This window comes from Manacus vitellinus, unplaced genomic scaffold, assembly GCF_001715985.3.
Source record: "Manacus vitellinus isolate BGI_N305 unplaced genomic scaffold, ASM171598v3 scaffold_1_pilon, whole genome shotgun sequence".
In the NCBI taxonomy this organism is placed as follows: Eukaryota; Metazoa; Chordata; class Aves; order Passeriformes; family Pipridae; genus Manacus; species Manacus vitellinus.
Genome location: NW_021939396.1, coordinates 41,869,313 through 41,883,639, shown reverse-complemented (window position 1 = coordinate 41,883,639; position 14,327 = coordinate 41,869,313). Strand labels below are relative to the sequence as shown.

The window sequence follows — 14,327 nt, the reverse complement described above, 5'->3', positions numbered from 1 at the left end:
GCAAGCATGGGAACTGTCACAAATCCACTGTCCCATTTCATTACACAGCTTCTTATACAACTTTTTCTGTGACCTCCAGTCAGGATTTTGGGACACATCACAAGGGAAAACTAAAAAAAGGGTTGTCTCATTACAGCTCTTACTCCATTCTGTATAAAATTAAACCTTTTCTTCCTTTAGAATTTCCTAGATTGTATTGATTGCTATTGTTACCTGATGCTTTTACGTTCTTAACAGGTGAAAGCTGTTAACTTGAATTTCTCCATTTTGTTTTGATAGTCAACCTTGATACTTACACATTCCTGTTTTTGCATTGATGCTCTTTACAGTCCAGAAGGGGCTTTAGTAGTGCCTTATCTAAAGAAGCATTCCAGGACAGTCCTTCCTGTGTTCCAGAGGACTTTACTCTCTGAACGGACGAATCTAAACACTGATAGATTATTGCAGACACTAGAGCACAGTAGTCTTAAGACTAGGTCCTTTCCCCTTGAGACTGTGTAGTCCATTTCTCATGTGCAAGGCATGCATGTGTAGGGATTGAAGACAGATGGGCAAGAGGCTTTAGGAATTTTTCTGCATTTCATATAGTTTACTGTGTAAACTCAAAGCAGCTTATTTAATATAGATGTATTTTATTTAGCATATTTCTAGTATAGTTTGCAGGAGGGAAACTTAGGGAACCGTAGCAGAAATGACCAGCCAACTAACAGCCATAGCATTAGCAAGCATTGTATGCACTGCAGTTTGAGAATGGCCAATCTAACTCATTCATTCTGGCGTTCTTTGGCTGATGTTCCTTGAATCATTGGCAGCTTTCATGCAGATGAATGTTGGTTTCCATAAAATATGAGCATTTCTCCAGGACTTCAAAGAGAAGGAATATGTGGGAAACTCTTTACAACTATGAAGCATTTCACAGCATTAATAGGGAGCTGCAGAGCTGCTGTAACTAAATTTTTATAACCTACTGTAAAATTGTATGGACATTTTCTTCTTTTTTTAGAAAAAGCATTAAGATTAGTCATGCTGTTTTATGACTATTCAGTTCTTGTTCATTTTTGTTAATAAGGAGCAATCAAGATGCCAGCAAAAGCTAAGTGCAAGGCCAGAAAAGGTGGGAGAGGGAAGGTGGGCGGGTGCTATATCTGAATTAAAATCTCGAAGGTGTTACTTCTAGGAGATGTGAGCAACCTAGATATGGCATACACCTGTGTTCAGCACCTGTCTGTGAGACCTTATGGTGCCCGCATTTATCAATAATTTTTGACATTCTGAGCTTAAGCAAAGAAGGAATAATGTGACATTCTGGCTTTACTAAAGGTTTTATAGGAACAGAGATGTTTGGATAAGGAGCGGCAAAGGAATGGCTGGCTTAGTCATAAAGTATTTGTATTCTTTGGGAGTCTTAGATGTGGTTTTTGTCTCTCTTAAGTAGGCCAAGCAAAGTGCAGTGTCCCCTGAGCTTTCTGAATGCCTGCTGTGGTAGTGATGTGCCAAAAAAGCCAGGTTATGGATGGGTGCAGCCCTGGAGAGTCTAAATTTAGTCTGGAGCTCCTCTGGTAATTTAGTTTTGACAACTAAATGGATAAAATCCCTCCGAGCATCTCAAAGCAATGCAATTCTTTCCTTTATGTGAGTGTCACGTTGTCAGTTTTTGGTCTCTGGGTTTGGCTTCTTGGAAGGTTGTTTAACCTGAACATGAAATTTATAAACCGTGGTTTTAATTGATGGCATAGTGCATTGCCTTTAGATTGGCATTAGACTTGGGAGCATTTAGTTTGATACATCAATGAAAAATAATAGAGAACAACTGAGTGGATTTAATGTAGAATCCTGTGTGCAAAACCCATAGGCTTGGAGAATGGGCATTTCATATGAATTATGACACTGCTTGTTTCTTTGGAGTCATGCTATTTCTGTGATGAATACACAGTGGCTTCTTAAAAAGAATTCTGACTAAACAATTTATAACTGAATTTTCTTTAGTAAGGCTGTTTTTCATCTATAGGTGAATGTGTTACAGGGCTTTTCATGACTGTTAGAGTGCTACATGAGAGTATATTCAAAATAAGAGTCAGGCAGGAGACTGGAGGGCTTGCATATGAATTAAAAAGAATCAACACAATGCATACAAGCTATATAATGAGCAAGGAAGCTAGAAATGGTAAATGTGTGTAGAAAGGAAAATGCAGCCTGAAGCGAGGTATAATTTTTGTCTTAGCTATACTTGTGTGATCCTTTGAGGTTAAGGAGACAGACTCTCCTCCCTCACTGCATTTGAAAATCCTCAGTAGAATTATAAACTTGCAAATTGTCTGGCCCTCAGTGCATACAGACCTTCTGTCTTTGAGGATTTGGATGCAAGGATAAAGGATTAAATGTGGGGTTGTTTTTTTCCTTGCTTTTAATAAATGACCGTATTATAAAGCAAGCATGTGGTTTGGCATTTTCAGATTTAAAACTAGGATACTTTCTCTACAGATGTCCTGGGTGTTGCCACAGGGAATTTTTCATGTGGTGACTACTCTCACTTGTCCTGTATCTCAGTTTGCGTTCCTCCTGTGGAACTATTTAGACCCTTTATACATATGTTTAGATTTTAGATAATTTACATTACGTACATTATACATACTATTTAGACCCTTTATACATACATTGCTCCACCACCCTGGTGTTGGAGGAAAGCAGGCGGTGTGATGGTAGGACAGATGTCGTTCTTTGACTTTGTATTGCCTCTCTGGCTTGGGATTTGGGGGAGAACTTGATCGCAGCCTCTGCGGGCTGTTGTCCTTTGCAGCTGGTGCTGTGCAAGGGCAGAGGTTGTCCCTGGCTTGTGGAGGGTATCCACGGTGTTCTGCTCCCGGGGACTGAGTACGGGGGCTCTGAGCCATGGGGCTGCACACCAGGCCCTAGGCAGGGCAGCATTCATTTGTGAAGTGACCCTTGTGCCTCCAGCACCCTCAGCCTTGGGACCCTCAGCAGCAGCAGGGAGTGGCATGCCAGGAATGCTGCTTCCTGAGGAGCGCTCCATGAGAGCCGGCTCTTCTCTTTTCCACAGAAGAAAGATCTTTCTGAGCAGGGCTGAGGTAGCTGGAGAAGGTAGAGGCAGAGAGACGGTGAGAAGGGCTATTTCTTCAAATCATTTGTGCATATATACACAGATGCAGGCATGGTGTATTCTGTGGGTTTGCTGCATAGGATTTGTGTTTTCATGTCTTAGAAGGTGTATTTTGCTCGGTGCCTGCATTAAGCTGTAACTTCCTCCATGTCTGTTACTAAAATCTGCATTATAGGACTTTGTTGGAGCGTTTAGTGCCAGCATGATTCTCTACAGCCCAGCATGCTAGGTGTGCCTGAGAAGGCAAAGCATGTTTCAACGTTGGTGGTTTTGTTTTTTTTCCCAGTTTGCAGCCTCGAAAAGGCTGGGTCTCTAGAGCAACTTGGGAACACGATTAAAACATGGCTTGATCCCATTTGCACTCTGTAACCAAGCCATGTTTCAAGGAACTGGCATGTTGTCCTAAGGTTATGCAACACAGAGCATACTCAGCATCAATGACTCTTTAATGTATTCCATATGATGTTTAGGATTAGAGGGATACAATGGATGTTAATGATTGGATTTAAATTATTTCCAAAACTTTCTGAGGAAGCTTGCAAAGCAGTATCATGATTTTCAGCCAATAATTTCTTTATTTAAATGCCACTCATTAAGAATTCAGGAGGAATAGAACTTGAACAAGGTTTTTACTTTTTAAAAATTATTATTTAATTACTCATAGCTCTCACTTGCAGTCAGTTGCTTGGTTTCCCTCTGGTTTGAAGAGCTTGTTAGATTTTGTGTGCTACTTTTTTAAGGCATGATGAGTTACGCAGCTATTTTAAGTTAAATGGAAACTGTGTTTTCTGAAATTGTTCTGATCTTCCTATTTAAAAATTAATGAATCCCAAAATAAAAAAATTGAAGTATTAAAAATTCTGCTGTGTATAATTTATGAGCAGCTTAATGATTTACATGTTTAAGGAGAACACAAATTATTACAGGGGAAACCTCCCTCCAATATCCGTTATTTAGGATGATCACTGGATATTCTGCATTATGCCACACTCACGCTCCACCTATGTAGAAAAGGACTTTTGAAAGCAGATGTCATTTAGATGAACGTGTCTCAGTGGCTGTTGGTCAGGCGGATAGGAGGTGCGTGGTTCTTGTAGACTGTTTTCTGTGGTACCAGCTCTGCTTTTGGAAGCTCCCATCTGTTGGCAGGCACTCGCTCTGCCCTCATTGGGGCAACTGTGCTCAGACATCTGTAAGCAGGAGTACAGGGCTGCACTCTAATCTGCATCTATTTTAGGGTTTTTTAAGTTCCCTCCCAAGATGGTTGCTGGGAAGAGTGAAGCTAGGCCAGAGTGTCTTGATTGATGCATAGACCCATAAATGCTTGCTTCTCTACAACTAAGTAGGTGGCAGATTGATGTGGGCTGAAACTTCTTAAACTGGGGCTCGGGGGCAGGCAAGGAGCAGTTAATTGGAGAAAGATACCTATATTCTGGGTCATATAGGTGCTGCTGGAATTGCAAATAGGAGTTTGAAGACCATGATCTCCAGTGGAGTGCTCAGCACAAATTGTGCCATTTCTTAAAGATGTGCCTGTATGTAACACAGCTTTATGCTCACAGACAGAATCATAAAGTCATTTAGGTTGGAAAAAACCTTTAAGATCATAGAGTCCAATAGCTAACCCAGCCCTGCAAGTCCACTACTAAACCATGTCACTAAGAGCCACATCTGCACGTTTTTTAAATACCTCCAGGGATGATGAGTCCACTGCTTCCCTGGGAAGCTTGTTCCAATGCTTTCTGTGTAGAAATTTTTTCTAATATCCAATCTAAACCTCCTCTACCATAACTTGAGGCTGTTTCCTTTTGTCCTATTGTGTGGGAAAAGACACTGACCCCCACCTTGCTACAGTCTCCTTTCAGGTAGTTGTACAGGGCAATGAGGTCCCCTCTGAGCCTCCTTTTCTCCAGGCTAAACAACCCCAGCTCCCTCAGCCTCAGTATCTTCATAAGACTTGTGCTGCAGACCCTTCACAACCTTCATTGCCCATTCTTTTAAAAAAAACTTTGTGTGGCATAACAGAACACCCATATTTGGAATCTAAAGGAAAATCTGATAAGTCAGAAACCTCCTGCTGTGCTTGCCTTAATGTCACTCCCAAGGAAGCAATTCTAGAAAGCCTGAGGTAGAAGACAAGCCTAAGTGCTTCTGTACTGTAAACAGTGGTTGCTGGCATTTTTGGGTTTTTTTTCCCCCTTTCTTATCAAAACTAGTAGGTGACGTGTGCTCCTTGCAAGTTACAGCCTTTTTTTTTTTATTGTTGTTGTTGTTGTCTCAGCAACAGAAATATGGGGCATGTGCAGTTTCCCATCAGCGTTAGCAACCATAGTGAAGTGAAGTACTGATGAGTAATACACATACAAATCATCCCGTATTTTCCAAATGCGTGGTCAGGTGGTTGTAGCTTTGGAGGGAATGAATAATTTGAAGGGATTTGTATCTAACATGACTGGATGTATGTTTTACAGTATCTGAAAAATATTTCATTAAAGCAAATGAACAAACAAAATGAATTACAGAAAAAGGTACAGTCAGCCTTTTTCCCAAATGGGATTTTTTAAAAACTGAGTATAAAAAAAAATCAAACTTAGGCCTGGTTAAAAGGTTTAAACTTGAATTGTATGTAATTTTAGAACAAAATTCATAATAAGCATTTATACCAAATTTTTATTTGCTGTGATTGCAGTATCAGAATTAAAATAAAGCAGCCCCACCCCTGCCCCAGCCAGGCCCTGTCTTTTCATGAGCCCTTTGAGTTCCGTATTGGCCGGTGTGGTTTTATATGACTTTCTGGGGTCTTGCTCCAACACACTGCAGGGAAGAGCTGGGAGGGACATAGTTTTTTCACATTAGATGTGAAGGATTGGCCTAACTTGTATAGGGCACACACATATTGGCAATACCTAAGCTTATATTATATTGTTTCTACTAAATATTTATTAGCATATTAAGTTCTAACTATAGTATATTAAAAGCAGTTAGTTTGCAAATAATTTTTTAATTTATAAATATATAAACATCAATGCTAAAGAAAATCAAGGATGTAATCTTGGTTTCAGATCAGAGGTTTACTGAGCAGTAAAAATTTGTTGCAAATAGGATTCTCCTGTCTTCATTGTTACCTCCTTTAATTTCTTTTTTCTTTAAATAGTCAGAAGCAGAAGTATTTTTAATTATCAAGAAAATACTTCTTTCATTTATGGATTCATCAACCTCCAGATGGTTGAGGAGAGAGGAGAAAAATCAAAAATCTATAATGATGTAGAGTGCATGTGCTTCAGAGCATATTAAGCCAGTGTAGACAGTCTGGGAAAGTAACATAGAAGCAGGGAAAAAGAAGTATAGGACAAAAGCTAAAATTAGTTCAGCATTGCTTACTGCAAGGGACTGGTGAAAGATTATCTACAACTCTGAAAATGCTGTAAAATATTCTGCTTTTATAGACTTGTTAGTAATTTTCAGCTTTACCAGTGTATGTGGCAAAATTCTTGAAGTTTAATAGCTTTAAATAACCACCTTTGCAATTCTCAGTTTGTTCTTTTGTATCTGAATTCTCCCCCAGCATCCCTTCACCTCCTCTGGCAGCTGCCTGGATACCATCCCGTCCCTCCACTTGCTGCCTGCTCTGCCCAGAGCCGGGGATGCCCTGCAAACACCTGCAAAGCCTGTGATGCTGCTGGGCTCTTTCTGCTCACTAATGGGGCTAAAAATAGTGACTGCTTGGGGGCGGATTTCAGCACAGCAGTGTTTGCAGGCTTGTTTTGGTCTGGCCTGTGAATATCTTCTGTAACTAATGGCTGCATCAATATTCTAGATCAAAATGCAAAAGGACTTTTAACCAGTGATTCTAAATTGCTTGTTAGCTAATAATGGGTAATAGGTTTTTACTGTTGATCCCTTTTCTGCAGTGCCTTCAGCTGTAGTTTTCATCTTTCATTTGAGTAGATGTCAAATTATTCCTGTTTGTATGTATGTGCATGTTCATGCATATAAAAGTTTTTTGGTCATAGAGATAGATTTATTGCGAGAGCCATTCTGGGCAGGTAATGTGTTTTCAACTTCTCTGTACAGATTTGCTAAGGTTTAGGGGTTTTGGATTTGGGGTTTTTTGTGGGGGTGGTGGTTTAGGTTGTTGTTTTTTTATTTTTTTTTTTCCAGAAAATGTAGGGAAGTTTTTTAATACTGAATGAATATAGTAGCATAATCCTTTTGTTTGTATAAATTATGCAAGAGGTATGTCACAAGCCATAATGTCTCCACTGTAATTTTCTTTGTATTCCATTGCAAATATTCTTTTCTCATGCACCTGCCTTGAAACATCAGTTGTATAGTAAATTGGATAGGCCTGAGGTGGTGTCCCATATGCAGAGGGCTACACATATACACTCTGTCTGTAAGGTAAATGCCTTGCAATCTTGCATCACTTAAGTAGAGCTGCTCTTTCTGCTGCCTCAAGGAAATCTCAGCCATGGGCAGTGTAGAAAGTAGCGTCCCCATTCTGTTGTGCTGATGTTTTCCATTTAAATGCAATCTGACAGCTACAAGCTTTAGGGAGTAAAATTTTAATTATAAATAAATACCTATATAATATTAAATACATACATAACCTCCATGCCCAAAATCAGGTAGTCCCAGCTGACTGTAACGATATTTTACTTTCTCCTGTTGCTGTGGTAGGCAGGTCTCTGCCTTTTTGGAGTCACAAAGAATTTCCTCTCTTTGTAGTTTAGTGTTTAGTTCAGTCCATGTTGGTGTGTTGCCTCTGCTCTTCAGGAAGGAGCGTTTTAATGAATTGTGTTTGCCAATGTAATAAAATCCTCCTGTTGGGGAAACAGCCCAGCAGCCAGCTGCAGTGTTGTGTCAGAGAACAGGTCTGTGTTGCCATGTGGATGCAGTCCAGTGTTTTCTGCCCTCCAGTGTTGTGCAGACCCAGGACCACCTCCTGGCTGGCAAAGGCACAGAAGCAACTGCCAGCATGATGGGAAGAAAACACAAGGAAATACCGTAACTGGAGAGACTATCTGAAGGCATGCAGAAGGAATTTGCATTACCAGCAGAAGGAGAAAAGTCTCATGTGAACACTTTGGGCTTCTAGTTTTCTAAAAGGATCTAGATGAAAGGTTGTGCAGTGCATTTTTAAGGCCTCCAGGCAATTACTTAGATATCAGAGTAAAGCTTATAATTGGGGTATGGGGAGGATGAAAGTACAGAGTTAGGAACAAATTCAATTTATAACATTAAATGATTGCATAATAATCCTTTTGCATTGAATTAAACAGTAATAAGTGTAATTGAGCCATGCTTTATCTGTATATCTGTGCTTTTAATTGTAATGTAATTTTTCCATTGCCATGTATTTACCAGTTCTCTTGCTAAGGATGAGTTTTGAATTAATAATTGTGTTTATATAGTTTTCAATAAGAAGATGCAAATTTATTGTCTGATGCTTGTAACTTGCCGGAAGGCTCATTTTCCTTTGGGGAATATTTTACTTTGATTCCTAATCATATCAGGACCACTGCAAACAGCTAAGCACAAGGTGTCCTTGGAAAATCAGTTTTTTTAATAACCATTTTCCCTAAAAACCTAGGCAGTGTGAAGAGATTTATTTTTTTTTAATGGCAGTGGTTTTCAGCACTAAAGCTTGATCTTGGTAAGTCCCTTAGCAAAATTTGTATCGGTATTTTTGAGAACATTTTTGGACCCTACTCTTAAACTCTGCTTCTCTTTGGAAGTTGTGAAGTCTGTAACTCTTCATATGATGGCTGACTGAATACAGAGAATGAGAACTATCTCATGCATAAAGTTGGTCCTGTCAAAACGTATGCATAGTGGAGAAAAATGACTTCAAGTTCAAGTTATTGTTGGCTCTCCTGTAAAACTGGGCAAGCCAGGTGTCTGCTTTGTTAATTTGGTTTCTGTGTGAGCACTCAGAATTGTTTTTTGATAAAAGTCATTGTTGATACTGGGCTGAACTGTTAAGTGAGATCTGGACACTTGTTTGTCAAAACTGATCTGCACTAAATGCACAACAGTCCTTTTTGTAGAAGTGAAATTGAACTTGTCAGGGGTAATGGGGCAATCACTTCCCTGCCCTGTATGCTCAAGCACAAGAGCTGGATCCTCTACAGCCCTCTGCTCCAGAAGTGGACCTCCCTGAATCTTTGCTGAGTATAAAGCATTTTGTAGAAAACTCTTCTGAAAAAGAACCGCAATTGTTTTTCCTCTGATTTCCTCAAACATTTTCATCCTTGATTTCTAAACATTGGAGTGTGTCAACATTAAAGACTTCCTTAGCAAATGACAGTAGCAAGATACTGTAGGAGGAAGCACCCTGTATACAAGAAATGCTGTCTTTATTAGCTATATTCAGTATCCTGGTTAGAAATTTTTCCATATACTTACTGCTGTGTGCAGGTTTAATTATCCATACACACCCCTACCCTCTAGTATGTGAGTTGAGAGCATTCTCAAAGTTGAACTTAGAAACCTTACTGTTTTGAGTGAGAGCTAAAGCTGGCAGCCCAGCTTTGAAATCTATGGGTGGGCTATGTTAAAGTCTGCTTATTTAAATGCTTGTCTCAGGGGATGAAAATCAATAGGGGTATTCGTTTTAGAGGGGTGGCAACTGGATAGTATGTTTTAACAACCTGGAACTTTGCAGTTAATATTTTTTAAATCATGGTTTGATATAATCTTAAATGATTACCTTGGACTTGATTGGCATTTGGCTACAAGTACCAGAAGAAAGATGACGTTGGCTTGTGTGAATTCAGGGGACTGTGAGGACTGAGGAAGCTTATTAAGAGATTCTCATTTTCACTGTGATCTTCTCATTGTATGGACACTCCTGCTGTGTATAGGGACTCCCAAGAACATCCGTTTTACTTTGTGTTAGTCATGGTGATTCCTCAGATGCTACACAACAGGGCATCATGTGTTCAGATTGAATGGAAAAAACCCACTTTAATATGTCACACTGCTCGATATACATTAGATAAGGAGATCTTGGGTGCATAGTGTTCGGTTGAATTACAGCAGGGACTTTTCAGCACTGTTGCTTTCTGCTCATGCTTTCTGCTAATGACATTAAACACCATTTGGTCTTAGCTGGGTGCATCTGGATTAACGTCAATGCATTCTCTTGTTGTAGGAGCAGCTTACTGCCAGTTCATGGACATGTTGTTCCCAGGGTGCATTAGCTTGAAGAAAGTAAAGTTTCAAGCAAAGCTGGAGCATGAGTACATTCACAACTTCAAACTTCTGCAGGCATCATTTAAAAGAATGAATGTGGATAAGGTAGGCGTTCCGTATTTGTATTTCAATCACTACATGTTTCAAAAGTTGTATAAATTGGATAAAATTAATAGGGGAAACAAACTTCAAAATACTTGAAAGTCCATTTTTCAGCATTTTCTGGAGTTACAAGTTACATGTGAAGACGTCCTTGACCTTTCATCTTCTCAAAAGGATGTTTAGCCATGAAAAAGAAGTTTGGCATGCTCCATTTAGGTGCAAATTGAAAATTGAGTCCATGTTTCTGCTGAGGAATTGTGCAACCTAACTCATTATATCTTAATATCAAAGACCCTTTTGCTGAAACACCATGTGTTGGAAATTCCTTTCATCAGCGAATCTTAATTTTTAGATAGAGTAAAATTACCAGTGACCTGAATTTCCAACAAAGTAACTTAGAAATATGCTGTTCTTGTAAGTATTCCATGTTTCGTGTCCAAAGCAGAGTTTAAGGAATTCAAATTATTCAAAAGCTGGAATAATTTACCCAGTGATTTAATAGGTTGGGCAGCACATGTGATCTTGTTAAAAATGGAAGTCTCTGAGAAAATGGGTGTGTTCAACCATAAGCCATACGGTATTTAGTTTATGCTTGAATGTGAGAGTTTGATAGACTCACCAGTATAAATTACTGTGTTGATGAAAACAGATAATGGAAGTTATGTTGTCATTCTTACAGTTCTACACTGATGCACTACCTGAATACCCTTCTAAGATTCTGCTCTGGCTTTTAGTGTTGCCTTATTCTGAAATTTAAACAGTCTTAATAGAAAGTCCCTTAAGACTTTTATAAAGCACTGGAAAACCCTTGTTTCATGAATTGTTATGGATGCTTCTATTTACAGTGTGATTTGCTAGTGAAACATTGGGAAGTCTAATGTATTGAACATTGTGAATTTTTCTGTAGGGAGCAAACTTAACTATATCTTCTCAATGCGAAATTAAGATACAAATGGAACAACATGGAAAGTCATGCAAAATACTGTGTTAATTCTTGTAGATTTGTAAAATGCTGTACAGTTGGCTTAACCTTGAAGAAGAAATGAAAACTGCAAAGGGTTTAGGTAGTCTTTTCCAGATGAAAATTGAATGCATTCAAGAGGCATTAATATCCATCTGACTCGGCTCTTTATTCAACTGCATGAATTAAGCAAAGCAGGGCAGCTCTCCTGCAGTTGTAGTCCTTGTCTGCCCACAGCATCTGGGAACCTTGAGTACTGTAATATTGGCCAAAGACACCTTTTGGAGGTTTCGTGTCTGTGAAAAATTTGCAAGATATGGATATGGAGATATACTCATAGTCTTTCCATTGCTCTGCTAGAACTTTAGAGACATTTTAGTGAACATCTGCATGTCCACAAACTGTTCTATGTATAGCTATTTGTGGAATGGAAAAAAATTACAAGGTTAAAACCTCAGGGTTAGTTCAGATGATGAACATGTTGCTACCAAAGTGTAGGTTGGTTTCAACTTTACCATGTCTTGGAAAAGCTTCTGGGGTTTGTAGTTCAAACAGTAGGACAGAGAGCAAGAAACTCCTGACTGTACTTTTTGAAGAATTGTTCATTTTTAGTATGTCCAAATGTAGCATGTCCATTAAAACCAGAAATCCCTAGCTGGCTGAATATAGTGTTACTCCCAGAACAGTGTCATTCATTATGGCTATCACTGCAATCAGAAGGGAGTGGAACAGTAGTTACAAAGACTTACATACACCTACTGTATAACTACTTCAGAGCCTGAGTTTGTTTTATTTTGTTTTCATTTTTTACAAGCACTTGCAAGTTGACCATAATTCCATTTCTTTAGGAATGAAAGAATGGCAGAGGAATATTTGCTGATGTAATTAGTAGATTTTTTTCAAATCAGTGTACATATGTTTATATTTTAAAATGGCAGTGACAGATTATTGGAACCTTTATTCTACCTTTCAGGTAATTCCCGTGGAAAAACTGGTCAAAGGGCGCTTCCAAGACAACTTAGATTTCATTCAGTGGTTTAAGAAGTTCTTTGATGCTAACTATGATGGGAAGGAGTATGATCCTGTGGAAGCTCGACAAGGCCAAGATGCTCTTCCCCCACCAGATCCTGGTGAACAGATCTTCAACCTGCCCAAAAAGTCTCACCATGCAAACTCTCCAACTGCAGGTATTTTACATTTTAAAGAATTCCATTTCTGTCTCTGAAGACAATTGTAAACTGTGGTCTACTTTACATAAGTACTAGTTAAAAATGTGTGGGCTAGGCCATTCTTTCTGCCTCGCATTCTTTTTGGCTTAGCATCTTGACACGTCAGAAAGTTAACTTTTTGGGCGCTCCAGTTTGGCCCAGCCTGACTGTGCGTAAGGCCTCCTCCACTGAACACCTTGATGTAAATGATGTGGACTGTAATAGTGACAAAGGCATTTAACCATCTTGTTGCTGAATGTGGTATGTGTAAGTGTATTCAAGAACATTAAATGGAGTGTGTTTGTCTTTCACACCTCCACTTTTACAGGAAATTGCTAGCACAGGCTGATTTATTTTTTTATTTTTATGGAGAGTAAAATGTTTCCAAATCTTAAGGGCTGACCAGAAGGAAAAAAAATTATTTATTTCTGGGTTTATGTGTGTTTATTGTTGGGTATGCTAGTCCTCTTAACTGAACAAAGTACAACTGTTGCTCCTTCTCAAAGATACCTCAGTCTTCTAACTTTTTGTGTTTTTACTGGGTTTTTCTAGGATAGAGATCGCTCTCTTCATAGGAGATTGTATGGTGCTAAGTTTTGGATTGATAAGACTTGGATGTTTAATTGTTGCTGATCAGTATTTACAGTTTCAAAGCCTTTTCAGTTTCTCACACTGCCTTGCTAGCAAGGAGGCAGGCGGTGCACAAGAAATTTGGAAGGGACAGAGCCAGGACAGCTGACCCCAACAGACCAAATGGATAATCCATTCCACATGGCATCATGCTCAGCAAGAAAAACTGGAGGAAGAAGGAGAAAAGTGGGGAGGGATGTTTGGAGTTACACTGTTTTTCTTGCCAAGTCACCATTATGGGTGATGGAGTGTGGCATTCCTGGAGATGGCTTAGTTCCTGCCTGCCCATGGGACATAGTGAATGAATTGTTTGCATGGCTTTTACTTTACCTGTTAAACTGTCTTTATCTCAACCCATGAATTTTCTCATTATTACCCTTCTGATTCTCTCCCCAGTCTCACTGCAGGGGACAGTGATAGAGCAGCTGTAGGGGCTCAGCTGCCTACTGGGCTTAAACCACAACAGTGCTTCTGGAACAGGCTAAAGGACTAAACCTGATCTTTGATGTTTATGTAATACTGGTATGACTAAGGACTAAGCAGGTGCCATTTTTGTTAACTGAGTGAACTAAGTGAACAGGAGAGCAGCTAATATTAAAAAAAAAAAATAAGTCACTGAACAAGTGTTACTGGGATTGATGGTCTGTATGCACACAGGTTTGTGCGTGCAGAAACACACATGCACACACACTTAATTCCTTTATTGGTTTGTCCTGGATTTATACTAACCCATTCCTCAAATAAGGATTAATATTTAGTTGGTTTTAAATCTGTGACCTGCCTTCTCATGGGCTTGGATATGCACCAGTGGCAAAGGGAAGGGGCGGGTGTGAGGCACCCTCAGTTTTAGGCTGGCTTATGCTCTGGAATCATACCCAGATTTCAGTGTTCTGCTCTGATCACTCCTGACGTCAAAGTGGGGCATTCTTGGCCAGCTGCCTTTATCTCATTAGTGCTTCCAGGAAATGGAGCACCTAATAGCAGACCAGTGCTGCTCTGAACTTCTAAAGCTTGTTTACATCTTTGTTTTGCACCATCTTGTGCCTGAACCTCTGAATTTCAGGGCCTGGCACACTCTAATTTCCCATGTAATGTCTTGCACTCCCTTTGA

The 14,327-nt window shown here is 39.4% G+C and overlaps 1 protein-coding gene across 1 annotated transcript in view; it reads left to right on the top strand.

Moving 5' to 3' along the window:
* Positions 1-14,327, top strand: part of MAPRE2 (microtubule associated protein RP/EB family member 2) — a 74,268-nt gene that overhangs the window by 38,055 nt on the left and 21,886 nt on the right. The window contains exons 3-4 of the mRNA XM_025895818.1: positions 10,275-10,420; positions 12,352-12,565. Coding sequence (XP_025751603.1) covers positions 10,275-10,420; positions 12,352-12,565 — 360 coding nt within the window. The remainder of the gene's footprint in view (positions 1-10,274; positions 10,421-12,351; positions 12,566-14,327) is intronic.